This window comes from Haliaeetus albicilla, chromosome W, assembly GCF_947461875.1.
Source record: "Haliaeetus albicilla chromosome W, bHalAlb1.1, whole genome shotgun sequence".
In the NCBI taxonomy this organism is placed as follows: domain Eukaryota; kingdom Metazoa; phylum Chordata; class Aves; order Accipitriformes; family Accipitridae; genus Haliaeetus; species Haliaeetus albicilla.
The window spans coordinates 33,906,029-33,934,015 of NC_091515.1; the positions used below are offsets into that span (position 1 = coordinate 33,906,029).

Here is a 27,987-nt window from a genome sequence, read left to right on the forward strand (position 1 = left end):
GGAGTGAGCGAGCGGCCGCGTGGTCCTTTGTTACCGGCTGGGCTGAAACCACGACAGTCCTTTTTGGCGCCCAACGTGGGGCCCGAAGGGTTGAGATAATGACAGATCGGGCCAGAGCGTGTTGAAACACATTTGTCATACGCATTTCTTATACTAGATAAATAGATGCTAGTCACAATGTTGATTCAGTTGTTTACATGGTGGTGTTTTGTAAGCTCTTATATGCTCTATGTATTGCCTGTAGTTGCGTATCTCATCTCTGGGAGAGTGATTGGGATTATCATTTTGCTGTACTGGGCAATGTCGACTTGTGAAATGATTACATCACTGGTCATGAGGTTAAGCTGGTATCTGTATGAGGCAGTGATATCATTTCCAGACTTTGGGTACCTTCTGTCAGATTTTATTGGTAATTACACCCAATCCATGGGGAAGTTAGGGGGAGATACTTCCCCCGTCCGTTCGCCTCCCTTTTCTCCTTCCGACTAACTACAACAGCTTTCGAGAATTTTGAATATCCTTGGGATGCGCAAGCCAGTGTGCTGTTAGTGCTATGTCTCCTGACTATGTTTCAGGTCTTGTCTAGGGCTACAAAGAGGCTCTTTAAGAGTACCACCCAGAGATCTGCCCCAAAGCTGGATATTCATGGGTGGCACAGCATGTGGGAGGATGTGGGCAGGTATCTAGAGAACTTCTCACCTCCAGTGACTTGGAAGTTCACTCCTGAACAACTACAGAACCCTCATGAAGTGGTAGAATATTTGAAAGGAAAATGCTGTGGCTATCCCAGAGACACACAACTCACTACACTGTGCTGGGCCCTGGCCGGTATCTACCAAACCCTGCTTGATATTATGCAGCACCCCCAGGGGGAAAAGGGGGAAAAGATGGAAAACAGGACAACATGCACCGTGGCTACCCCAACCCCAACAACATGCACCGTGGCTACCCAAACCCTGACAACAAACACCGTGGCTGCCCCTACCACGACAACAGGTACCGTGGCTAACCCTACCCCGGTGACAGATACTGCCACTAAACCAGAGAACCAACCTGTGCCAGTATCAGTCGCCCCTGTACAGAAAAAGAAACACACAAAGAAATCAGTTCGCTTAGTGAGAGATGAAGATGAACTAGGGTCATCGCGAGAACAGGAGGAAGAGGCAGAACCTGAAATAATTACCCAATCTCTATCCCTGAGTGAATTGCGTGACATGCGAAAAGATTTTAGCCGCCACCCAGGTGAGCACATTGTTACCTGGCTGCTCCGATGCTGGGATAATGGGGCTAGTAGTGTGGAATTAGAGGGTAAGAAAGCCAAGCAGTTGGGATCTCTGTCTAGGGAAGGGGGTATCGACAAGGCAATTGGGAGAAAAACACAAGTCCTCAGCCTCTGGAAGCGACTTCTGTTAGGTGTAAAGGAAAGATACCCCTTCAGGGATGAAGTTACATGTCACCAAGGCAAGCGGACCACCATGGAGAGAGGTATCCAGTACCTGAGGGAATTAGCCGTGCTGGAGGTGATTTATAATGATCCAGAAAATGGGCAGTCACCCACAGATCCAGATGAAGTCCAATGCACACAACCCATGTGGTGGAAGTTCCTACGAAGTGCACCACCAACCTATGCCAACTCATTGGCAGTAATGTCCTGGAAAGAAGGCTATGGACAAACAGTGGACGAATTGGCTGTCCAACTCCGGCAATACGAAGGAAGTCTCTCTTCCTCCCTACGGGCCTGTGTCTCAGCTGTAGAGGAATTGTCCCGAGAGTTCCAGCAATTCAAAGTGGATATGTCCTCCTCCTCACCTGTACAGGCCCGCATTGCAGTTATTGGGAGTAAGCGTTCCTCTACCCAAGAGAGAGGAGAGAGAAAGTACACACGATGGGCTAACCTGTGGTTTGACCTGCGTGACCATGGAGAGGACATGAGGAAGTGGGATGGAAAACCTACCTCAGTCTTGGATGCACGGGTACGGGAGTTGCGAGAAAAAGCAACCAGAAAAGAAGATTCTTCTTGGAAAACTGCTGCTCCAGTTTCCCGTGAGCAGTCCCCCGGGCGCAGTAGATGGGCTGATCTCATTTCTGATCCTCTTGAAGGAACTTCTGATTCACGTGTGCAAAAAGTGAGTAACGGATATTCTAACCAGGATTAGAGGGGCCCTGCCTCCAGCCAGGTGGAGGAGAGGGACAACCGAGTCTACTGGACAGTGTGGATTCGATGGCCTGGCACGTCAGACCCACAGGAATATAAGGCTCTAGTAGACACTGGTGCACAACGTACCCTAATGCCATCAAGTTATAAAGGGGCAGAACCCATCTGTATCTCTGGTGTGACAGGGGGATCCCAAGAGCTAACCGTATTGGAAGCCGAAATGAGTCTAACCGGGAATGAGTGGCATAAACACCCCATTGCAACTGGCCCAGAGGCCCCGTGCATCCTTGACATAGACTACCTCAGGAGGGGGTATTTCAAGGACCCAAAGGGGTATTGATGGGCTTTTGGTATAGCTGCCTTGGAGACGAAGGGAATTAAACAGCTGTCTACCCTGCCTGGTTGAGGAGATTGAAGTAGACGGACGCCTGTAATCTTCAAAGCAGACGACAGACAACCCTTTATTGCTAAAACACACACATACTTATAGTCACATATTCTGCAAAGTCACTGTCCACGCGCACAAGCATAGAATATGATTGGTTATATCGACACTGTACATGCGCATAAACATAAGATATAATTGGTTATACTAACTCTGTACAAGCACATAAACATAGGACATAATTGGTTATACCAACTAAAACATGCGAAACGTTTCTCAGTCTAATTGGTCAAGATAAACTGCCGAATTGAGGTTCTTTGTGCCAACTTCCCTTTATTGTGGAATGCGCACCTGTGTTCTTCTAATTGGCATCTTTCTTTTTTTGTCTTCTTGTTTATTGTGTTCAAGGCCTTCTAAAAGCATCTGGAATGGTCTTGTGACCGTTAGCTAAATATGTGTCCACACCTGGTCTCTTTCAAGGCCCTTCGGTTGTGGGGTTGCTGAGGGTTGAAGAACAACAAGTGCCAATTGCTACCATGAGGGTGCACTGGCGGCAATATCGCACCAACTGAGATTCCCTGATTCCCATCCATAAGCTGATTCGTCGACTGGAGAGCCAAGGAGTGATCAGCAAGACTCACCCTTTAATAGTCCCATATGGCCCGTGCGGAAATCTAACGGGGAATGGAGACTAACAGTAGATTATCGTGGGCTGAATGAAGTCACGCCACCGCTGAGCGCTGCTGTGCCAGATATGTTAGAGCTTCAATATGAACTGGAATCAAAGGAAGCCAAGTGGTATGCCACAATGGACGCTGCTAATGCATTTTTCTCAATCCCTCTGGCAGCGGAGTGCAGGCCACAGTTTGCTTTCACTTGGAGGGGTGTCCAGTACACCTGGAATCGACTGCCCCAGGGGTGGAAACACAGCCCCACTATTTGCCATGGACTGATCCAGACTGTACTAGAAAAAGGTGAAGCTCCAGAGCACCTGCAATATATTGATGACATCATCATATGGGGCAACACAGCAGAAGTTGTTTTTGAGAAAGGGAAGAAAATAATCCAAATCCTTTTGAAGGCTGGTTTTGCCATAAAAGAAAGTAAGGTCAAGGGACCTGTGCAGGAGATCCAGTTCTTAGGAATAAAATGGCAGGACGGGCATCCTCAGATCCCTGCGGATGTGATCAACAAAATAGCAGATATGTCCTCACCGACTAATAAAAAGGAAACACAGGCTTTCTTAGGTGTTGTGGGCTTTTGGAGAATGCATATTCCAAATTACAGTTTGATTGTAAGCCCTCTCTATCAAGTGACCCGGAAGAAGAACTATTTTAAATGGGGGCCTGAGCAATGACAAGCCTTTGAACAAATTAAGCAGGAGCTTGTTCATGCAGTAGCTCTTGGGCCAGTCCGGACAGGCCAAGATGTTAAAAATGTGCTCTATACTGCAGCTGGGGAGAATGGCCCTACCTGGAGCCTCTGGCAGAAAGCACCTGGAGAGACCCAAGGCCGACCCCTGGGGTTTTGGAGTCGAGGATATCGAGGATCCGAGGCTCGCTATACTCCAACTGAAAAAGAGATATTGGCAGCATATGAAGGAGTTCGAGCTGCCTCAGAAGTGGTTGGTACTGAGACACAGCTCCTCTTAGCACCCCTACTGCCAGTGCTGGGCTGGATGTTCAAAGGGAAAGTTTCCTCTACACATCATGCGACTGATGCCACGTGGAGTAAGTGGATTGCACTGATCACACAACGGGCTCACATAGGAAACCCCAGTCACCCAGGAATTGTGGAAGTGATCATGGACTGGCCAGAAGGCAAACATTTTGGAATGTCGCCAGAGGAGGAGGTGACACGGGCTGAAGAAGCCCCGCTGTATAATAAACTGCCAGAAAATGAGAGGCAATATGCCCTGTTCACTGATGGGTCCTGTCGCATTGTGGGAAAACATCGCAGGTGGAAGGCTGCTGTATGGAGTCCTACATGACTAGTTGCAGAAACTGCTGAAGGAGAAGGTGAATCGAGTCAGTTTGCAGAGGTGAAAGCCATCCAGCTAGCATTAGATATTGCTGAAAGAGAAAAGTGGCCAGTGCTCTATCTCTATACTGACTCATGGATGGTGGCAAATGCCCTATGGGGGTGGCTACAGCAATGGAAGAAGGGCAACTGGCAGCGCAGAGGTAAACCCATTTGGGCTGCCACACTGTGGCAAGATATCGCTGTTCGGATAGAGAAGCTAGTGGTAAAAGTACGTCACGTAGATGCTCGTGTACCCAAGAGTTGGGGCACTGAAGAACATCAAAACAATCAGCAGGCAGATCAGGCCGCCAAGATTGAAGTGGCTCAGGTGGACCTGGAGTGGCAACATAAGGGTGAGCTATTTATGGCTCAGTGGGCCCACGATACCTCAGGCCATCAGGGGAGAGACGCAACATATAGATGGGCTCGTGATCGAGGGGTGGGCTTGACCATGGACACTATCGCACAGGTTATCCATGAATGTGAAACATGTGCTGCAATTAAGCAAGCCAAGCGGTTAAAGTCCCTGTGGCATGGAGGGCGATGGCTGAAATATAAATATGGGGAAGCCTGGCAGATTGACTATATCACACTCCCACGAACACGCCAAGGCAAGTGCCATGTGCTTACAATGGTGGAAGCAACCACTGGATGGCTGGAAACATACCCTGTGTCCCATGCCACTGCCCAGAACACTATCCTGGGCCTTGAAGAGAAAGTTTTATGGCAACATGGCACCCCAGAAAGAATCGAGTCGGACAACGGGACTCACTTCCAAAACAACCTTGTAGACACCTGGGCCAAAGAACATGGCATTGAGTGGGTATATCACATCCCTTATCACGCACCGGCCTCCAGAAAAATTGAACGATACAATGGGCTGCTGAAAACTACATTGAGAGCGATGGGGGGTGGGACTTTGAAACATTGGGATACACATTTAACAAAAGCCACCTGGTTAGTTAATACTAGAGGATCCGCCAATCGGGCTGGCCCCGCCCAACCAAGACTTCCACATACTGTAGAAGGGGATAAAGTCCCTGTAGTGCATATGAGGAGTATGTTAGGAAAGACAGTCTGGGTTAGTCCTCCCTCAAGCAGAGGCAAACCCATTCAAGGGGTTGTTTTTGCTCAGGGACCTGGGTACACCTGGTGGGTGATGCAGAAGGATGGGGAAGTTCGATGTGTACCTCAGGGAGATTTGATTTTGGGAGAGAATAGCCAGTGAATTGGGCTGTATGATACTTAACTGCTAAATAACCTGCCAATGCATGTCATTGTATCTATAGTGTCTATATGCCATATCAAGGGTATTACTGTAAGAATTATCCAAATGACTGCAGGATGGACTTTGAAACTGAGCCAAGTACAACAGCGATAGAACTTGAATTGACACCCAGCAATTTCCTCAAGATCAACATCTTCGACCTGCAGACCAAGGGCGTGAGTTGCACCAAATGTACTAGCCACAAGTTCCAGAGGCAGCATACAACAACCCAACACCTCACACCATCTCTCTTATCCTGAAGAACTGTTACAACAGATGGAGCTCCAAAGTCATGGACTAAATAAAATCGATGGACACATTAGAGGGATAGCCCATCGACTAAGGGAATACCATTTGCATGGGGGGGGGGGGGGGGGGCAAGTCCATATACTTTATATATAAGACAAGGAAAGTGGTAGTGGTTGATTGGAAAATGTAAGATCTGGGCATGATGTAGATGGTATAGAATAAGGGGTGGATAATGTCCTGGGTTCAGCTGGGATAGAGTTAATTTTTTACAGGAACCTGGGAGGTGGGGGGCATAGCCGGGGCAGCTGACCTGAACTAGCCAAGGAGCTATTCCATACCATGTGACATCATGCTCAGTATATATATGGGGAGCGGGCCGGGGGGGGGGGGGGGTGCTCTCGACTTTCGGTGGGGGAAGTGGCGGAGTGTCGGGTTCCAGGTGGTGAGCAGTTGCACTGTGCATCACTCTTTTTGTATACTCTTTCATTAGTACCGTTGTTGTTGTTGCAGTAAACTGCCTTTATCTCAACCCTCGAGGTTCCAGTTTTGTTTTTTTTCTCTCCTCCGTCTTCCCCCCTATCCCACCGGAGGGGGGCAGGAGGAGTGAGCGAGCGGCCGCGTGGTCCTTTGTTACCGGCTGGGCTGAAACCACGACACCTCTCATCTCCCAATTTGTATGTTTTACATCAGTCCCAAACTCTGGGAACAATACCCCACAAAACTTACCTAAAAAGATTAACAGCAGTATTAATAAATAAATGTGCTTGCTGTTCTTGAATCAGAGAAAGGATTGTACTCATCTAGCCCTGGAGGAATATTTTTTGTCACTTGTGTAACAGAAGGATCCTAGAAAACAGTTCTGTAAATGTATGCAAATGTATACAAGCAACAAGTCAACACATATCATTATATCATATAAAACTCTAAAAAAGTTTGTTTTCACTAAAAAAAACCCTGTAAATATCCACCTCTTTCTCTGTCCCTGAAATAACATCATTCCATCCTGAGCTTCTTACAAAACTAGATTAACACAGTCTAAAAGAAACTCCATCTGTCATAAATTTAATTTATAAGGGGAAAAAGCTCTCAATAGAGAACGGAAGAAAACTGTATCCTGCTATGCTGACCACTGGACTCCACAACTATACACTCAAGGAGCACGACAGAAGAAAAGAGTTTTCTGTAAATTCTTGGTTTTCCCTACCCAGAAGTACCTCCAACACCTTCAAGGAACAGGAAAAGCATTTCAGAAAAATGAAGCTGAGGAAACAGTGTCCCATAATGCCATAAACACCTCTGGTTCAGCTTCTATCTGAACTGGCAAAATTAAGAAAAAGGTGTAATTTTTTCCTCCAATGAACTTTACAGTAAAAAAGACTGCTTAAGGTTTAGCTCGATGTTCCAGTGCCAGGGTCAACCTACCACACTCAAGAAAGCAACTTCAGGAATGAAACATTTCTCTGTGCTAGAGACAGGCAGGCTTGATTCTGCAGAAGATCAGAAGTGCCCACTATCATAGACCACACTAACTTCATATGAAGAAAAATTGTACATATTTCATGGGATGCCTGGTTCCAGTATGTTGTTTCTGTCACTTAATTTAGGGTTTTTGCATCTTCAGAACATAAGAATGGATGAAAGAAGGGTTTTCTTGAAAATTAAGAAATCTATTTATTTGATATGGTTAGTTACATTTATATTTACATAAATACACAAAACAAATGCATGAGATTTCATATGTGCAACTAAGCACCACGCAGCCGCTCACTCACTCCCCCCCCATCCAGTAGGATGGGGGAGAAAATTGGGAAAAAAAAAGTAAAACTCATGGGTTGAGATAAGAACGGTTTAATAGAACAGAAAAGAAGAAACTAATAATGAGAATGATAACACTAATAAAATGACAACAGCAATAATGAAAGGATTGGAATGTACAAATGATGCACAGTGCAATTGCTCACCACCCGCCAACCAACACCCAGCTAGTCCCCGAGCGGTGATTCCCCGCCCCCACTTCCCAGTTCCTATACTAGATGGGACGTCACATGGTATGGAATACCCCTTTGGCCACTTTGGGTCAGGTGCCCTGGCTCTGTCCTGTGCCAACTTCTTGTGCCCCTCCAGCTTTCTCGCTGGCTGGGCAGGAGAAGCTGAAAAATCCTTGACTTTAGACTAAACACTAAGCAACAACTGAAAACATCAGTGTTATCAACATTCTTTGCATACTGAACTCAAACCATAGCACTGTACCAGCTACTAGGAAGACAGTTAACTCTGTCCCAGCTGAAACCAGGACAATATAAAACATACAAAATAGCTATAAATATACTATTTACTTACTTATAACTGTTGTGTGTATATATACACACACATTTTCTTAATTTCAGTCTAGTTCAACATTAGAAAACAAACTAGTGTTGATAAAGACTGGGATGAAGATAAGTATTTACATTTATATACATTTACATTTATATTTCATCTTAAGACCACTAAATTTAAAGCCTCAATGTGAAATATGTCTAATTTAAAAAAAAAAAAGTACAGTGACTGAATCTACACCTAAATAAATACAAAAACTATTCAGTTACTGAAAAATAAAATCTAGATTCTTAGAATCAGCATCTATTACAGCATTATCTTAGTCCTGACAGCAGTAGCTTAATCTACAGGTGCAGGAATATTTTCTTAATGGCTGCAGTCAACTTGTTTATAGCTAGAGAAAACAATAGGGAAGAATGTCAACTCTAAAATCCTGAAGGATACAGCAAATGAGAACATGTGTTCTTTCACTAGCTATAGTCACAAATGTAATAAAATGAGGCAATTAAAAAAACCTTTTGACTATAAAAAAAGTTTAAGACAACAAAAGTATTGCTTCAAAAAAATAAAAAATTATATGTTGCACATGTTAATCAAATTCATGTGCATACATGTACATAAAAACTACCCTTCTGTTCACATAAAATGCTAGCACTTTTGGCTAAAGCATACATTTAGCTGCAAAGCATTATTTTAACGGTGACTGAACAAGAAACAACCTTTCTCTAAATGAATACAAAATGTTACATGCAATTTAAAAACCAGCTTTCCTGCATTTGACTGATACCATAATTAGTGATTTCAATAAAGCCATCCTGGTGACAGTCTCCCCTACAAGTTTGCCATATTTTTAGTTATCATCCTAGACTTGAATGCACTGTTCCAACTAAAATCTTATCAGGTCTTGCATAAACTGATGGACTAACTTCTTGTAAAATGTCCTTTCATTAGACAACTGGCACAAAATATTGTGCAGATGAACAACAAAAATAAGGGAAACTATGTATGGGGAGAGAATATTTGTTGTAAAATTCAGCTACAAATCATTTGAAACACTGAATAAAAAGATCATAAAACTAAGGGAAGAATGAAATCTGATATCTGAATTAGACATTAGTTTACTAGACTTGTTAGTACAAGATAAAAAAAGAGGAACTTCTGAAAACAAGTGTTAACACAAACAAGACAATTTCATAATATATAGGATGGTAGAAAGTTGTGTGCAGCTGGAAACTTTTAACTTACTGTGGTGGGTCCACCCCAGCCAGCAGCTAAGCCCCCACTCAGTTGCTCACTCACTCCCCTTCCCCAGTGGGATGGGGGAGAGAATTGGAAGGGCAAAAGCAAGTAAAACTTGTGGGTGTTGAGAAAAAGACGGGGGGGGGCAGGAAAAAAAAAAAACAACCAACCAACCACACACAAAACACAACCCACAAGTGATACAAAAGCAGTCACTCGCCACCTCCCACCAGCAGACACATGCCCAGCCAGCCTCTGAGCAATGATTACTTTGGAACACCACCATCAATGTTATTGCTGAACATGTCACTATACGGCATGGAGTATCTCTTTGGTCAGTTGTGGTCAGCTGTCCTGGCTGTGTCCCCTCCCAACCTCTTGCCCACCAGCGTACTCCCGGGGGGGGGGAAGCAGAGTGCAAAACATAGCACCATAAGGGCTGCTACAAAAAAGATTAACTTCAAACCAGACCCAGTACACTTATTCTAGCCTTTACACGTTAGTGTGAGTTAGCAGAGCATAAAATACTCTGTTCTTTGCTCATGCTTTCAGTATGGTACCTCTTCCACAAATGCTCTCATATTGCCTCTTCCACACATAAAAATGTGCAAGTATAGACACATGAAACCAGTGATAGCTAACCATCAGCCATACAGTGAAACAGTATGCCTACATTATTAAAACTTGAATAGCACTTAGTACTTTAAGGTAGTTACTTAAAAAGCACGTTTCAACACTAAACTTCTGTGTTTGAAGAATGCACTACTAGCCAAATAACTCAGCTCAACTGTGCCAGTGAAGGTGTCATGGTTTAACCCCGGCTGGCAACCAAGCACCACGCAGCCACCCACTCACCTCCCCCACAGTGGGACAGGGGAGAGAACCAGAAGGACAAAAGCAAGAAAACTCGTGGGCTGAGATAAAGACAGCCCAATAGGCAAAGCAAACCAAGGAATTCATTCACTACTTCCCACAGGCAGGCAGGTGCCCAGCCATCTCCAGGAAAGCAGGGCTCCACCATGTGCAACGGCCACCTGGGAACACAAACGCCATAACTCTGAACGTCCCCCCCCTTCCTACCTCTTCCCCCAGCTTTATATACTGAGCATGATGTCATATGGTCTGGAATATCCCCTTGGTCAGCTGGGGCCAGCTGTCCCAGCTGTGTCCCCCCCAACCTCCCCTGCACTCCCAGCCCACTTGCCGGCGGGGTGTCATGAAAAGCAGAAAAGGCCACGACTGTGCAAGCACTGCCCAGCAGCAATGAAAACATCTCGGCACTGTCCGCAACAGAGGATCCACAACGGGACATCACACACAGACCAATGTGATCAAGTGAAGCCAATTTACTACAACTTTCAGCACAGTTATATACCCTATGCACTTATGCACGTGCCTTATACAATACTCTGATTGGTACAATATCTTGTTTCACGCGGCGCTATCTTATCCTTTATCGGCTGCTCAAGCTTCTTCATGAGGCGTCTTGTGGTTGCTTATCTCGTTCTTTGGCATCCAGGAGTTGTTTGTCAGGCTCTTCTTATCTTCCTTTTCTCCGCGTACAAGGACACAGTGTCCTTGTCCACTTCAGCACTTTGTATGCTTATGCTTCGTTCCAGCTAAAGGCTGGATTGCTCACATGTCCTCGCTCAGCCAAGAAATCCTCAACAATTCCCCCTTTTTGTTTTTGAGCAATCCAGGCTCGATTAATAACTTGGGATGCTATTTTTCTCAACAAGCTAACTAAACAAGGTAGAATTATTACAATAGCTAAAATCACAATAACTACAACAATGCCCATGCGACATAACTCTTTAAGCCACCCCGTTAGTTACTGTACTGAGGCATAAGCAATCTTGTCCAGTCACCATATGTTTTCTTTGGTTTGCAGCGGTATCCATGACTATGTCCATCCGAGGACTGTAAGGAAGATGAACCATCCGTACATTCTTGTGCTGTCTTGCTCCGCGAACTCAGCCCAGCAATCGGTAGGTGTCAGCTTTCCGTGGGCGTCCCCACGGAGGCAACGATGGCCTTGCCGTACACCAGCCTGATGCTCTTTGGAAAATCCCAGTATTTATACATTTGCAGAGGAATGGATTTCAGCACACGTGGCCAGCGGGTGCCAAAATCTGCCTCAGTTGCAACATGGGGAGCCTATGACGCACGTGCTTGCTGGCCAAGCGCGCTGCATGAGTCATAGCCATCCTGTCTATTAGTTCATGGGCTTTGTGATGCGGTTGCAATGCACAGAGAATCTTGACCTGTTATGTTGGCCAAGGTGACCTACACGTTAGTTTTTGGCTGAGGTAGTGTGAGGGGTTGACCCTGGCTGGATGCCAGGTGCCCACCAAAGCCATTCTATCACTCCCCCATCCTCAGCTGGACAGGGGAGAGAAAAATATAACAAAAAGCTTGCAGGTCGAGATAAGGACAGGAGAGATCATTCACTAATTACCATCACGGGCGAAACAGACTCAGCTTAGGGAAAATTAGCTCAATTTATTACAAATCAGCCAGAGTAAGGTAAATGAGAAATAAAACGAAATCTCAGAACACCTTCCCTCCACCCCTCCCTTCTTCCCGGGCACAACTTCACTCCCGGATTTCTCCACCAAGCCCCCCCAGCGGCACAAGGGGGACAGGGATGGGGTTTACGGTCATCACATGTTATTTTCTGCCGCTTCACCTCCTCAGGGCGAGGGCTCATCACACTCTTCCCCTGCTCCAGCGTGGGGTCCCACCCACGGGAGACAGTCCTCCACGAACTTTCTCCAACGTGGGCCATTCCCACGGGCTGCAGTTCTTCACGAACTGCTCCAGCATGGGTCCTTTCCATGGTGTGCAGTCCTTCAGGAGCACACTGCTCCAGCGTGGGTCCCCCACGGGGTCACAAGTCCTGCCAGAAACCCTGCTCTGTGGGCTCCTCTCTCCACAGATCCGCAGGTCCTGCCAGGAGCCTGCTCCAGCGCAGGGTTCCCACGGGGTCACAGCCTCCTTCAGGAACCCACCTTCTCCGGCGTGGGGACCTCCACGGGCTGCAGGTGGATATCTGCTCCACCGTGGACCTCCATGGACTGCAGGGGGACAGCCTGCCTCACCAGGGTCTTCACCACGGGCTGCAGGGGAATCTTCGCTCTGGCGCCTGGAGCATCTCCTCCCCCTCCTTCTTCACTGACCTTGGTGTCCGCAGGGTTGTTTCTCTTACATGTTCTCACTCCTCTCTCCGGTGGCTATTTTCTCCCCGTCCCAACTTTTTTTCCTTCTTAAAAATGTTATCACAGAGGCGTTACCACAATCACTGATTGGCTCGGCCTTGGCCGGCAGCGGGTCTGTCTTAGAGCCGGCTGGTATGGGCTCGCTCTCTCTCGAACACAGGGGAAGCTTCCAGCAGCTTCTTACAGGAGCCACCCCTGTAACCCCCCCCGCTACCAAAACCTTGCCACATAAAACCAATACAGGTAGTATTCATATTGCCGCACCATCTAGGATGTTCCAGATGATGATGGTCGTACAAATCGAGCGGGAGTCCATTGTGGGCCTGTATTTGTGGAAACACAAGCATAACCTCGCCCCCAGGTTATTAATGGAAATGGACCTTCCCATTGCCCTGTTTCTAGATTCTTAACTAAGACCATGACCTTACCTCTAATTTTGGCTTTAGCTAACTTTTCTTGTGGAGAGAGATTCCCTACTTTTTTTTTTGGTTTGGTTTGGTTTTTTTTTTTCCCCCCATCAATTAACACCTGCCGCATTGCCCTTTGCAAGGATCTATGAACACAATTAATTAAACACAGTAAAAGCAACATTATACCTAATAAAATACACAAGAATAAAAGACTGTTCAGGTAATGCCAATGACACACAAAAAGAGGTTTGATTAATAGCTTTAGTGACACCCAAACATTCTTACTGTCCCATGGCGTTAAACGATGTGGATCAATCACCGGTGTCACTGTCATGCTGCTTACTACAGTCAGTGTGTTCCATATCAATCTCAGCATAAGGTTTCAAATTTATGGGTAAATCAGGAACGTATCTGCCAGACATGGATGATGTGATTTTTTTTTTCTTTGTCCAATTGCTGCCAAGGCTTGCCGTCCCGGTGCACTTAGTTGTCTTGTAGAAGTTAAGCTATCGCTGCCCCGCAATAAATCCAGCAGCGGCTGTGAGTCTGTATTTGTAATACCACAGTAAGGTCGAATCCACTGTAGGTCTCTGTTTAAACCCTTCTCCCTCTTTGGGCATTATTTCCCCTTTTTGTACACACAGGTCAATCAATTCCTGCATTTTATCCTTGGGGGATTTCTCTTCTGCCTTACCCACTACTTTAGCAAAAGAGTCCATACTTTCTACGATCGCATTTGCCGCTTTTTCACATGCTCTTTTTGTCAACGGTTGCCTACATTTACCCCCGTCTCTTTTTCGCATTTCCTCCAGCAATTCTAACATTTTCTCTTTTTGCACTAGTTTTATAGTAGCCAAATCCTCGTTTGCATTATTTGAATCAGGGTATATGCTAGGTATAATTTGTTCATGTTGAACGGTGGTATCTGGGGGCTGTTTTCTCGTAGGCGGATTTTTACTCACTCCCTGATTCTGTAGGGTTTCCTTTAAGCGTACGGTTAGGGAGGCTTGGGAACTGTCAGATGGCTGATTAATATCGGCAGTCCCAGGGAGTGGAGCAGAAGTCAAGGGCACAGGAGCAGGCGGACAAGCTCCAAAAAGTCTCTCTCGCTGTATTATGTTTTTCTCCCCGCTTTTCCCTTTTGCTTGCGGTTGGAGAGCAGCAAAAGCAGCCGCAACCGCTTTATGATCTGCTTTCATTTCTTGCAGAGTTGTCTTAATTAATTTCCATAAAGTTGCAAGACCTTTAACTTCTTTAGACCCGTCACTAATTTCATCCCATAGGGAGGTTCCGATAGCTTTCCAGGTACTAAGCTCAAGAGCTGTACCCACACTAATTACTTGGAATAAGTTCTCTCTCCCAAGCCCATAAAAGCAACCCCTTTATCGTGGAGTTATCGCATTTCAGTCCTCTCTTAGAGAGGATATGTTGAAGGAGATTTAGGACCGCTTCTTGCTCTTTGTCCAACCCCATCTCCTTCTCCGACCACTCACCTGATCAGGGCGAGTTTCCGTCCTTCTATTCATTTGCGCAAGCTTCCTTGTCTTCCCAGCTCAGCTGAAGCTCATGTCATCCTGCCGGGGCAGCAGGGATCGTTCGGCCGGCTTCTCTGCTTCCTCACCGGTTAGAAATTCTCGTGGAGACGATAAAGAGCCGCTCTGAGGGTCCCTTGCTCGGGCGCCAATTGCGGCGGAGGATCAATAACGGGACATCACACACAGACCAATGTGATCAAGTGAAGCCAATTTACTACAACTTTCAGCACAGTTATATACCCTATGCGCTTATGCATGCGCCTTATACAATGCTCTGATTGGTACAATATCTCATTTCACGTGGCGCTATCTTATCCTTTATCGGCTGCTCAAGCTTCTTCACGAGGCGTCTTGCGGTTGCTTATCTCGTTCTTTGGCATCCAGGTGTTGTTTGTCAGGCTCTTCTTATCTTCCTTTTCTCCGCGTACAAGGACACAGTGTCCTTGTCCGCTTCAGCACTTTGTATGCTTATGCTTCGTTCCAGCTAAAGGCTGGATTGCTCACATGTCCTCGCTCAGCCAAGAAATCCTCAACAACTGTCAACACTGTCTTCAGCACAAATCCAAAACACAGCCCCACACTAGCCACCACGAAGAAAATCAACTCTATCCTAGCCAAAACCAGCACAGATTCTGATATGCAATTATTTGAATAACTAGACTCATGAGGCAGCCACTGAACAGCAGCAGATTTCCAAAAAGCAGGAGAGAGTGGTCAAATTCAGAAGATCAGTCTATATATAGAAATAAGATATGCAAACAGTGATAAATATCTGATGAAAGCAAGCCTTTTTTCTGAGTGTTTGAGAGAAGCCCAGGGAAAAAAGTTTCTTAGATCTCTTCAGATAGCTATTGTGACATTCTAACACTGACTAATAAGAATGACAGGAAACATATGCTGAGCCAAACAAGCTTCCTACATCAAAAGTCTTACTTCTAGAAATAAGTTGTATGCATAAATGCACACAGTGAAGTACAGCAAGAAGTCCTCCATCAAAAGTCTATTCTCCTTTTGAATTAACAATTGCTATACTTCTGCCAAATATTGCTATTGTTTGCAAAAGTAGCAGCAGTTCCGGGGGAAAAAAAAAAAAGAAAGAAAGAAAACAAAAAAGACAGAAACCAAACCCCCAAAACAAACTGAATGACTCAGAGGACATTCAATATCAGCTCTATATAAGAAAAGTTTCATTACCTAGTAAAAAAATATTATAGTTGTATTGAAATACACAAATTGAACCCCACCATGCCAAGTAGCATTCAAATTCTGCTCTCAAGAAGCCTCAATTATACAGTCTGGACTTCAATAAAGTTCATGAGCTGATCTCTTCCACAAGCTGGAAGACTCAAGGAAAAGTAAACCAGAGATCACAGGAAAAGAAGAGTAACTTCATAGTTGAAGGCAGCCAATACTAGCCTGGATATCCGCATCTCCCCTATACTAATTCACCGAGATCTTCTGCAATGCTAGAACTAGCCTCAGCATAGAAAGAAACAAGATCTTCATAGTCTGGATGTCCAGGTATAGGCCACTGGACTTTGAATTGTTCTGAACACATACAGTGCAGTGAACAACTGATACCAACAGGAGCTGCATTTCATATTTCAAAATAATACTTACAATATTTCTGAAAAGATTAGACCTGACATCCCAAAGAACACACAGAATTACTGTGAATGGTTTACCTTACATTCATTGCATCTCACTTCAAAAATGGAGCAAATGCCAACTCATCTAGATGCAGTGAGAATAACCACAATGCACTCGTACTTATTGCTGCAGAATAATAAAACATTGAATTTAGAAGTTAATCAGGGTGTAAGTAATGAACACGAACAACAAATGCTGTGCAGGACCACATACTCAAAGAAAAAGTGACATTTAAATGAAAGCTATCAAATTTGTATGTTGCATGATGTGTATCCTAGTGGTTAAAAAAGTGAAAACTATAATATTCTAATAGGAATAAGTAAATCTATGCTGGCATAACTTATTTTTCCACATTTAATATTCCACCTAGATAATGAAGTTTAAATGCATTATTTTTGTGGGAGTTTTTTTGTTAATATTAAGAAACAGAAAAAAGCCACAAAGACAACTTCCAATAGGTGATAATACACAGACACCAACACAAAGCAGCAGCATGGCTGCAAACACCAAATATCCAGATACATCGACCTGCTTGTCGTGGTTTAACCCCAGCCAGCAACTAAGCACCACGCAGCTGCTCACTCACTCCCCCCCCAACCCAGTGGGATGGGGGAGAAAATTGGGAAAAAAGAAGTAAAACTCGTGGGTTGAAATAAGAACAGTTTAATAGAACAGAAAAGAAGAAACTAATAATGAGAATGATAACACTAATAAAATGACAACAGCAATAACAAAAGGATTGGAATGTACAAAGGATGCACAGTGAAATTGCACACCACCCGCCGACCAACACCCAGCTAGTCCCCGAGCGGCGATTCCCCCACCCCCATTTCCCAGTTCCTATACTGGATGAGACATCACATGGTATGGAATACCCCTTTGGCCACTTTGGGTCAGGTGCCCTGGCTCTGTCCTGTGCCAACTTCTTGTGCCCCTCCAGCCTTCTCGCTGGATGGGTAAGAGAACCCGAAAAATCCTTGACTTTAGACTAAACACTACTTAGCAACAACTGAAAACATCAGTGTTATCAACATTCTTCTCATACTGAACTCAAACCATAGCACTGTACCAGCTACTAGGAAGACAGTTAACTCTATCCCAGCTGAAACCAGGACAGTATCCACCCCTTATTCAATAACATTGACGTCATGCTCGGTTCCCATAGCTTTAGTTACATCCTGATCAATCATCATCACCTTTCCATCCCTTTAAGACATACGAACAATTTTAAATTTTTAGAGATATATATATATATGTATACACACTCGGAGATATCATTCCTTTAGTTTCCGACTCTGGGCTCCATCTGTCATAGCAGTCTGTCTGGGCAGGAGGGATGGTGCAAAGTCCTCTCAGTCGGCAGAGCAGGATTGGGCTTCAGTGCGGTGTGACGAGCAGGTGACATTGGACGCAGCAGGAGGATGGTGTGCACCGTTGGATTGTTGCATGCTGGAGTCAGTTCTGGTGCCATCACTACTGCGCTTTGCTCAGTTTTATCACAGTTCTTTCTTGCTTGATCTAAGTGATTCTTACTATAGTACTATGGATTTAGCATATAACAATTATAGTAATGATAACATACAGTAGCAGGGTTATATAGGAACTAATATCATACAGTTTAATTCTGGCTATTCCCACCTAAAATCAAATCCCCTTGAGGCACACATCGGACTTCTCCATCTTTTAGCATCACCCACCAAGTGCACCCAGGCCCTTGAGCAAAAGCAATCCCACGAATGGGTTTACCTTTGCCTGAGGCAGGAGTAACCCAGAATGTCTTCCCTAACATATTTTTCATGTGCACTACAGGGACTTTATCCCCTTCTACAGTACATAAAAGTTCTGACTGGGCAGGGCCACGCCAATTGGCAGACCCTCTGGTGTTGACTAACCAGGTGGCTTTTGCTAAATGTGTATCCCAATGTTTGAAGGTTCCACCCCCCATTGCTCTCAATGTAGCCTTTAACAGTCCATTGTATCCTTCGATTTTCCCAGAGGCTGGTGCATGATAGGGGATATGATACACCTGCTCAATGCCATGTTCTTTGGCCCAGCTGTCTATGAGGCTGTTTCGGAAATGAGTCCCGTTGTCTGACTCAGTTCTTTCTGGGGTGCCACGTCACCACAAGACCTGCTTCTCAAGGCCCAGGATAGTGTTCTGGGCAGTGGCATGGGGCACAGAATATGTTTCCAGCCATCCGGTGGTTGCTTCCACCATTGTAAGCACATGGCACTTGCCTTGGCGAGTTTGTGGGAGTGCGATATAGTCAATCTGCCAGGCTTCCCCATATTTATATTTCAGCCATCACCCTCCATACCACAGGGGCTTTAACCGCTTGGCTTGCTTAATTGCAGCACATGTTTCACATTCATGGATAACCTGCGCGATAGTGTCCATGGTCAAGCCCACCCCTCGATCACGAGCCCATCTATATGTTGCATCTCTTCCCTGATGGCCTGAAGTATCATGGGCCCACTGAGCCATAAAAGCTCACACTTATGTTGCCAGTCCAGGTCCACCTGAGACACTTCAATCTTGGCAGCCTGATCCACCTGTTGGTTGTTCTGATGTTCTTCAGTGGCCTGACCCTTGGGTACGTGAGCATCTACATGACGTACTTTTACAACCAGATTCTCTAGCCGAACAGCAATATCTTGCCACAGTGCGGCAGCCCAAATGGGTTTACATCTGCACTGCCAGTTGCTCTGCTTCCATTGCTGTAACCGCCCCCACAGGGCATTTGCCGCCATCCATGAGTCAGTATGGAGATAGAGCATGGGCCACTTGTCTCTTTCAGCAATGTCTAACGCTAGCTGGATGGCTTTCACCTCTGCAAACTGACTCGATTCACCCTCTCCTTCAGCAGTTTCTGCAACTTGTCGTGTAGGACTCCATACAGCAGCCTTCCACCTTCGATGCTTTCCCACAATGTGACAGGATCCGTCAGTGAACAGGGCATATTGCCTCTCATTTTCTGGCAGTTTATTATACAGCAGGGCCTCTTCAGCACATGCCACCTCCTCCTCTGGCAACATTCCAAAATCTTTGCCTTCTGGCCAGTCCATGATCACTTCTAAAATACCTGGGTGACTGGGGTTTCCTATGTGAGCCCGTTGTGTGATCAGTGCAATCCACTTACTGCACGTGGCATCAGTCGCGTGATGTGTAGAGGAGACCCTCCCTTTGAACATCCAGCCCAGCACTGGCAGTCCAAGTGCTAAGAGGAGCTGTGTCTCAGTACCAACCACTTCTGAGGCAGCTCGAACTCCTTCATATGCTGCCAATATCTCTTTTTCAGTTGGAGTATAGCAAGCCTCGGATCCTCGATGTCCCCGACTCCAAAACCCCAGGGGTCGGCCTCGGGTATCCCCAGGTGCTTTCTGCCAGAGGCTCCAGGTAGGGCCATTCTCCCTGGCTGCAGTATAGAGCACATTTTCAACATCTTGTCCTGCCCGGACTGGTCCAAGGGCTACTGCATGAACAATCTCCCGCTTAATTTGTTCAAAGGCTTGTTGTTGTTCAGGGCCCCATTTGAAATCATTCTTCTTCCGGGTCACTTGATAGAGAGGGCTTACAATCAGACTGTAAATTGGAATATGCATTCTCCAAAACCCCACAACACCTAAGAAGGCCTGTGTTTCCTTTTTATTAGTCAGTGAGGACATAGCTGCTATTTTGTTGATCACATCCATTGGGATCTGACGACGTCCATCTTGCCATTTTATTCCTAAGAACTGGATCTCCTGTGCAGGTCCCTTGACCTTACTTTCTTTTATTGCAAAACCGGCTTTCAGAAGGATTTGGATTATTTTCTTCCCTTTCTCAAAGACTTCTTCTGCTGTGTTGCCCCATACGATGATGTCATCAATGTATTGCAGGTGTTCCGGAGCTTCACCTTTTTCCAGTGCAGTCTGGATTAGTCCATGGCAAATGGTGGGGCTGTGTTTCCACCCCTGGGGCAATCGATTCCAAGTGTACTGGACACCCCTCCAAGTAAAGGCAAATTGTGGACGACACTCTGCTTCCAAAGGGATTGAGAAAAACGCATTAGCAATGTCAATTGTGGCATACCACTTGGCTGCCTTTGACTCTAGTTCGTATTGAAGTTCTAGCATATCTGGAACAGCAGCACTCAGCAGTGGCGTAACTTCATTCAGGCCATGATAGTCAACTGTTAGTCTCCATTCCCCATTAGACTTCCGCACTGGCCATATGGGACTATTAAAGGGTGAGCGAGTTTTGCTGATCACTCCTTGGCTCTCCAGTTGGCGAATCAACTTGTGGATGGGAATCAGAGAGTCTCGGTTGGTGCGATATTGCCGCCGGTGCACTGTCGTGGTAGCAATTGGCACCTGTTATTCTTCAACCTTCAGCAACCCCAGAATCGAAGGGTCTTGGGAGAGACCAGGCAGGGTAGACAGCTGTTCAGTGCCCTCCGTCTCCAAGGCAGCTATACCAAAAGCCCATAGATACCCCTTCCGGTACTTAAAATACCCTCTCCTGAGGTAGTCTATGCCAAGGATACACGGAGCCTCTGAACCAGTCACAATGGGGTGTTTCTGCCATTCATTCCCTGTTAGTCTCACTTCAGCTTCCAATACAGTTAACTCTTGGGATCCCCCTGTCACACCAGAAATACAAATGGGTTCTGTCCCTTTATAGCTTGATGGCATTAGGGTACATTTTGCACCAGTGTCTACTAGAGCCTTGTACTCCTGTGGGTCTGACGTGCCAGGCCATCGAATCCACACTGTCCAGTAGACTCGGTTGTCCCTCTCGTCCACCTGGCTGGAGGCAGGGCCCCTCTGATTCTGGTCAGAGTATCCAGTACTCACTTCTCGTAAAATTGGCTCAGAATTCCCTTCAAGAGGATCAGAAATAAGATCAGCCCTTCTACTCTGTTTGGAAATTGGAGCGGCATTTTTCCTGGTAGAATCCCCTTTTGTGGTGGTTTTCCCTCGCAGTTCACGTACCCATGCATTTAGGACCGAGGTAGGTTTTCCATCCCATTTCCTCATGTCCTCTCCCTGATCACATAGGAAAAACCACAGGGCACCTCGCGGTGTGTACCTTCTATATTCTCTCTGTTCGGCAGAGGAGCGCTCACTCCTAATAGCTGAGACATTGGTCCTTACACGTGTGGAGTAGGACATATCCTCTTTGAATTGCTGGAAATCCTCAGACAGCTTCTCCACAGCCGAAATGCAGGCTTGTAGGGAGGAGGAGATATTTTCTTCGTATTGACGGATTTGGCGAGCCACTTCCTCCACTGTCGGTGGCTCTTCGTCTTTCCAGGCCATTATTGCCAGTGAGTTGGCATAGGACGATGGTGCGCTCCGTACAATCTTCCACCACATGGGTCGTGTGCATGGGACTTCATCTGGATCTTTGGGTAATTGTGGGTTGTCCGGGTCATGATGAATCATCTCTAGCACAGCTAATTCCCTCAGATATTGGATACCTCTTTCCATGGTGGTCCACTTGCTTGATTGACATATAACATCTTCCTTAAAGGGGTACCTTTCCTTCACACTTGACAGGAGTCGCCTCCAGAGGCTGAGGGCTTGTGTCCCTTTTCCAATTGCCTTGTCAATGCCACCTTCCCTGGAAAGCGATCCCAGCTGCTTGGCTTCCCTACCTTCTAATGCAAGGCTACTAGCCCCATTGTCCCAGCATCGGAGGAGCCAGGTGATAATATGCTCACCTATACGGCAGCCAAAATCTTTTCGCATATCCCACAGCTCACTCAAGGATAGGGACCAGGTTATTACCTCTGGTTCTGCCTCTTCCTCCTGTTCCCGTGATGACCCTGGTTCACCTTCATCCTTCGCTAAGCGAACTGATTTTTTTGTATATTTCTTTTTCTGTATGGGGGCAACTGATACTGGTGCAGGTTGGTCCACTGGTTCAGTTGCAGTATCGCTCGCCGGGTTTTGGATAACCACAGTGTCTGTCGCCGAGGTTTGGTTAGCAGCAGTGCTCGTCGCCAGGGCTGGAGGGACTGCAGTGCCCATTGCCAAGATTTGGGTAGCTGCTGCGCTCGTCGCTGGGGCTGGAGGGGCTGCAGTGCCTGTTGCTGAGCTTTGGGTAGCCACAGTTCTCGTCGCCGGGGCTGGAAGGGTCGCGGTGCTTGTCACCAAGGTCTGGATGGCCGCAATGCTCGTTTCCGGGGCTGGAGAGGCCGCAGCGCCCGTTGCCAAGGTTTGAGTGACCGCGGTGCTCATCGTTTTCTTGTTAGGACCAAGACCTTCTCTTCCCCTTGAGGGTACTGAGTGGTGTCAAACAGGGCTCGATAGGCATGGGCCAGGCCCCAGCACGTTGCAGTGATTTGTATCTCTCTGGAGCTGCCGGGGTGACAGCATACCTTTGCCAAATATTTTACTAGTTCTTCTGGATTCTGCACTTGTTCAGGGGTGAATTTCCAAAACATTGGAGGTGCCCACTTTTCTAGGTACTTGCCCATACTACCCCACACACCCTGCCACTCATCATTATCCAGCCTCGGGGCAGATCTCTGGGTGATCTTCTTCAATAGTTATTTAACCTTAAACAAGAGCTGAACCACATTCAGGAGCATGCTAATTCCTAGCAGTAGGGCTAGGACCGTGCTGGTCTCAACATCCCAAGAGTATTCAAATTTTTCAAAATTCTCAAACACCATTGTAACTGGACTGAAGGAGAAAGGAGAGGGGAAGAAAGGTACCCCACCCATAGTCTGGTTTTCCAAGGAGGAAAGGTAAATGGTATAATTATTAATAGTTTCCCACAGATGGCTCCCGCAGTATAAAGGTGACAATGCCGAGTGCAAATACCGGATTAATCCCACAGCCAATGACTTTATCATACCGTAAACCAGTGTTATACAATACATCAAAGTGAAAACCTTAATCCACCTCCCATGGATGATAAGCAGTAGAAGAGGAACTACATACAGCAAGCGAGGTGATACATAACAGAACTTTAAAAACCAGAGCAACAACTCTAAGAACACATAAATCAACATAATGAATGCTTAGAACAAATTTGTTTTAACAAGCTCTGGTCAGGTTTGTCGTTATCTCAACCCTTCGTGCCCCACGTTGGGCACCAAAATGGACTGTCGTAGTTTAACCCCAGCCAGCAACTAAGCACCACGCAGCCGCTCACTCATTTCCCCCCCACCCAGTGAGATGGGGGAAAAAATTGGGAAGAGAAGTAAAACTCGTGGGTTGAGATAAGAACAGTTTAATAGAACAGAAAGGAAGAAACTAATAATGAGAATGATAACACTAATAAAATGACAACAGCAATAACAAAAGGATTGGAATGTACAAATGACGCACAGGGCAATTGCTCACCACCTGCCGATCAACACCCAGTTAGTCCCCGAGCTGCGATCCCCCCACCCCCCCAGTTTACATACTAGATGTGATGTCACATGGTATGGAATACCCTGTTGGCCACTTTGGGTCAGCTGCCCTGGCTGTGTCTTGTGCCAACTTCTTGTGCCCTTCCAGCTTTCTCGCTGGCTGGGCATGAGAAGCTGAAAAATCCTTGACTTGAGACCAAACACTACTTAGCAACAACTGAAAACATCAGTGTGTTATCAACAGTCTTCTCATACTGAACCCAAAACATAGCAGATTACCAGCTACTAGGAATACAATTAACTCCATCCCAGCTGAAACCAGGACAGGCATCCACCTGCTCTGGCATGGGGTCCTCCACGGGCTGCAGGTGGATATCTGCTCCACCATGGACCTCCATGGGCTGCAGGGGGACAGCCTGCCTCACCCTGGTCTTCACCACGGGCTGCAGGGGAATCTCTGCTCTGGTGCTTGGAGCACCTCCTCCCCTTCCTTCTTCACTGACCTTGGTGTCTGCAGGATTGTTTCTCTTACATGTTCTCACTCCTCTCTCCGGCTGCAGTTTCTGTCCCGCAGCAACTTTTTTTCCCTCCTTAAATATGTTATCACAGAGGCGCTACCACTGTCGCTGACTGGCTTGGCCTTGGCCAGTAGCAGCTCCGTCTTGGAGCCAGCTGGCATCGGCTCTGTCAGACATTGCAGTGGCTTGACCCTGGCTAGGTGCCAGGTGCCCACCAAAGCCGCTCTATCACTCCCCCTCCTCAACTGGACAGGGGAGAGAAAAATATAACAAAAGACTCGTGGGTTGAGATAACAAGTTTAATAATGCAAAAGCAAATAAAAACAAATGATGTTATTCTCTACTTCCCATCAGCAGGCAATGTCTGGCCACTTCCTGGGAAGCAGGGCTTCAGTACATGTAGTGGTTGCTCCAGAAGACAAACATAAAATAACGAATTCCCCCCCTTCCATCTCCCTTTACTTAGCTTTTACTGCTGAGCTGACGTCATATGGTATGGAATATCCCTTTGGTCAGTTTCGGTCAGCTGTCCTGGCTATGTCCCCTCCCAAGATCTTGCCCAACCCCAGCCTGCCAGCGAGACTGGGGGAAATGTTGGAGAGACAGCCTTGATGCTGTGCCAGCACTGCTCAGCAGTAGCCAAAACACTGGCATGTTATCAACACCTTTCTAGCTACCAATGCAGAGCACAGCACTATGAGGGCTGCTATGGGGAGAATTAACTCCATCTCAGCCAGACCCAATACAGACATAGGGGAAGCTTCTGGCATCTTCTCACAGAAGCCACCCCTGTAGCCCCCCCACTACCAAAACCTTGCCATGCAAACTCAATACAGCTCTCAAAAGCTAACTACCATGTAGGAAAGCTAAAGGACGTTTCCAACATCATGATGTTCAGCATTAAATTATGCAAGATTTGGGGAATCCATAAATTTTAAAGTCATGAAGGGAAAACAGATGAAGTCAGAAAAATATTTGTATTTTATGTCCTTCACTAATTTAAAGACAGACAACTTAATTGGGTATATTTTATAGTCATATAAAAGAATTAAAACCAATTTATGCATACAGGCACACAACAAAACTTTTTAATTCTAAAGCACAAATACTGCAGAAACACTTCAAGTAATTCAGGTCCTGATCCTTCAAAAATAATTAAAACTTCTCTTCCTTAGTATAAGTTTCTATCACTTTAGCTTCACTTGAACAATAGCAGTCAAGGTATAAACTGTATAGATTCTGCTGCCACACAAGGTATCAGTCATCAATGCACTATTAGCTTCAGCATCATATCTCCAGCTTGTACTTCCTGCCAAACCAGATAGAAAGTTAATTTGTGCTCATGTGAGTCAGATTAAGTGCAATATGCAAATTATAACTGAAATTACCTCTGTAGTAAAGTTAAGCTCTAAGAGAAGGACAACAAAGCTGGTGAAGGGCCTGCAGCACAAGTCTTATGAGGAGCGGCTGAGGGAACTGGGGTTGTTTAGTCTGGAGAAAAGGAGGCTGAGGGGAGATATTATCACTCTACAACTAACTGAAAGGAGGTTGTAGTGAGGTGGGTACTGGTCTCTTCCATCAAGTAACTAGTGATAGGATGAGAGGAAATGGCCTCAAGTTGCACCAGGGGAGGTTTAGACTGGATATTAGAAAAAGTTTCTTTACTGAAAGGGTTGTCAGGCATTGGAACAGGCTGCCCAGGGAAGTGGTGGAGTCACCATCCCTGGAGGTGTTTAAAAAACACGTAGATGTGGCACTTCAGGACATGGTTTAGTGGGCATGGTGGTGTTGGGTTGACGGTTGGACTTGATGATCTTAGAGGTCTTTTCCAAACTTGATGATTCTATATACTTAGCTCTAGTGACTCAAGTAATCCTGTGACCTCAGTGGGAGAAATTCAGGTGCCTAACACCATTTTTAGATCTCTTAGAGCATCTCAAACATCCACACAAGAATGGCAGTCATAACAGAACTACAAAAGACCCACGTCTTTTTTTGGAGCAACAACTCAAAGCTAACCACTGTTTGGATACCTAATCCCACCCAAAGAAACTACTCATATAATTAACATTACATACTACTCATATAATTAATATTACATACATTTGAGGGTTTCCATGATTATGTTCAATTACAGTGTGGAAGGACAAGACAGACATAGGGCATTCTGTTTCAATCTTCATCTATATCACTTAGTGGTTTGTTTTTTACCTGAAGGTCACCATTCACATTTAAACACAAACCTATTTTAGTTTTCAGTCCTACCATAATTTCTATAGTATCAAATACCTGCACCTGCTCAGACCTCCAATCACATCAGATGAACCAACCCAACAGAATTCATCATAGAACCCACTTTTTAAAGTCCCAATTCCACAGTCACTCAGAAGTAACAGTTTCATATGTTTGGATAACTGTGACAACCAGCCCTCCAAAACTTTTACAGTCTGTCAGCCAAGCCACAAAGGCATGTGAAATTCATAAATCTACTTAAAAAAAAGAATAATTTCTTCTCTTAGTAGTAGTATCATTCACTTAAAAGAAAAAACAACACATTTTTAGAGTAGATGAATTGCTGAATTGTTTCAGAGTAAGCAAAACTTACATTGCATTTCAAGAGACTGCTGTTTCAGAACCTTTGTATCATCTCCCAAGATGGAAGACTAGAACTATCCCCTGTCCTATGACCACAACCAAAAAAAAAAAAAAAAAAAAAAAACACCCCACAACCAAAACAACCAACCAACCAAACCCCATACACACCAAGGAGACAGCTACATAGGAGAAAAGGTTTAAGCTGATTTTAGAAGTTCACCTGTGTAAATTTATTTCATACTGTTTTAGTCTATTCAAGAATAAACTGTCAGGGCCTTAAGGATGTTCAAACCCCTCATAGGTGGTCAGACCCGCCTCATCACTAAGGACCTGCCTGGTCATCACAGGACTGTTGGCCAACCCTGGTTACTTTTGCTGGACCTGATCCTGACCCCGACTTGACTTTCTAACTTGGGCTTGGATCTGCCTCCTCACTATAGACTTGTCTAACACTCTGGACTCTTGGCTGAATGCAGTTACCATCACTGGACCTGCTCTGCTAACCCTGCTTGGGTGCTGTGGGACTGCACCGTTTGTCAGTGAGAACTTTACCAAGTGTGAATTCATGTTCACAAGCTCTGACAAGTGTTTCTCAGTGAAAGGAATTAAAAAAAGCTTTCATTATTAGCCCACTTCCATCTATGATACTTGAGGTTACACCAAATGTGTATTTCTTCACAATGCTACTACATCAAATTATAGCAGGATTATCACATCTTCATTTGAATGGTACATGGATGTATTTTCTTCTGCAAAACTTTAATGTGATCAAAAGCTTTTTAACTTTAGAATGTTACTTATCTGTTTGTTTCATTACCTCTTGTCTTTTAAACCAAAACACATCTTGGTTCGGTTGGTACACCATTCAGAGAACAGCTATTTACAGAGGAATACTATGACTTCAAAAGCATATCAGCCTTTGGGTTCAGTTCAGGGACCTGAAGTGAACTGCTATTTTTTTATTGCACTACTGACCTGTCATACAGCTGAGACTTGTTTTTTTACCCACTGTTCTGGCTTCAGCTGTCAAGATGAGCTGACCTCCTTATCTATTCGTTCTTTGCTATTTGAATCCA

General features: G+C 45.5%; 1 protein-coding gene across 2 annotated transcripts in view; it reads right to left on the reverse strand.

The window, feature by feature from the left end:
* Nucleotides 1–27,987, reverse strand: part of LOC138683479 (secretory carrier-associated membrane protein 1-like) — an 86,968-nt gene that overhangs the window by 56,172 nt on the left and 2,809 nt on the right. Inside the window, exon 2 of one of the 2 annotated variants that reach the window (XM_069775348.1) lies at nucleotides 6,847–6,924. The exons of the other annotated variant lie outside the window; for it this stretch is intronic. Coding sequence (XP_069631449.1) covers nucleotides 6,847–6,924 — 78 coding nt within the window. The remainder of the gene's footprint in view (nucleotides 1–6,846; nucleotides 6,925–27,987) is intronic. 2 annotated transcript variants of the gene reach the window in all.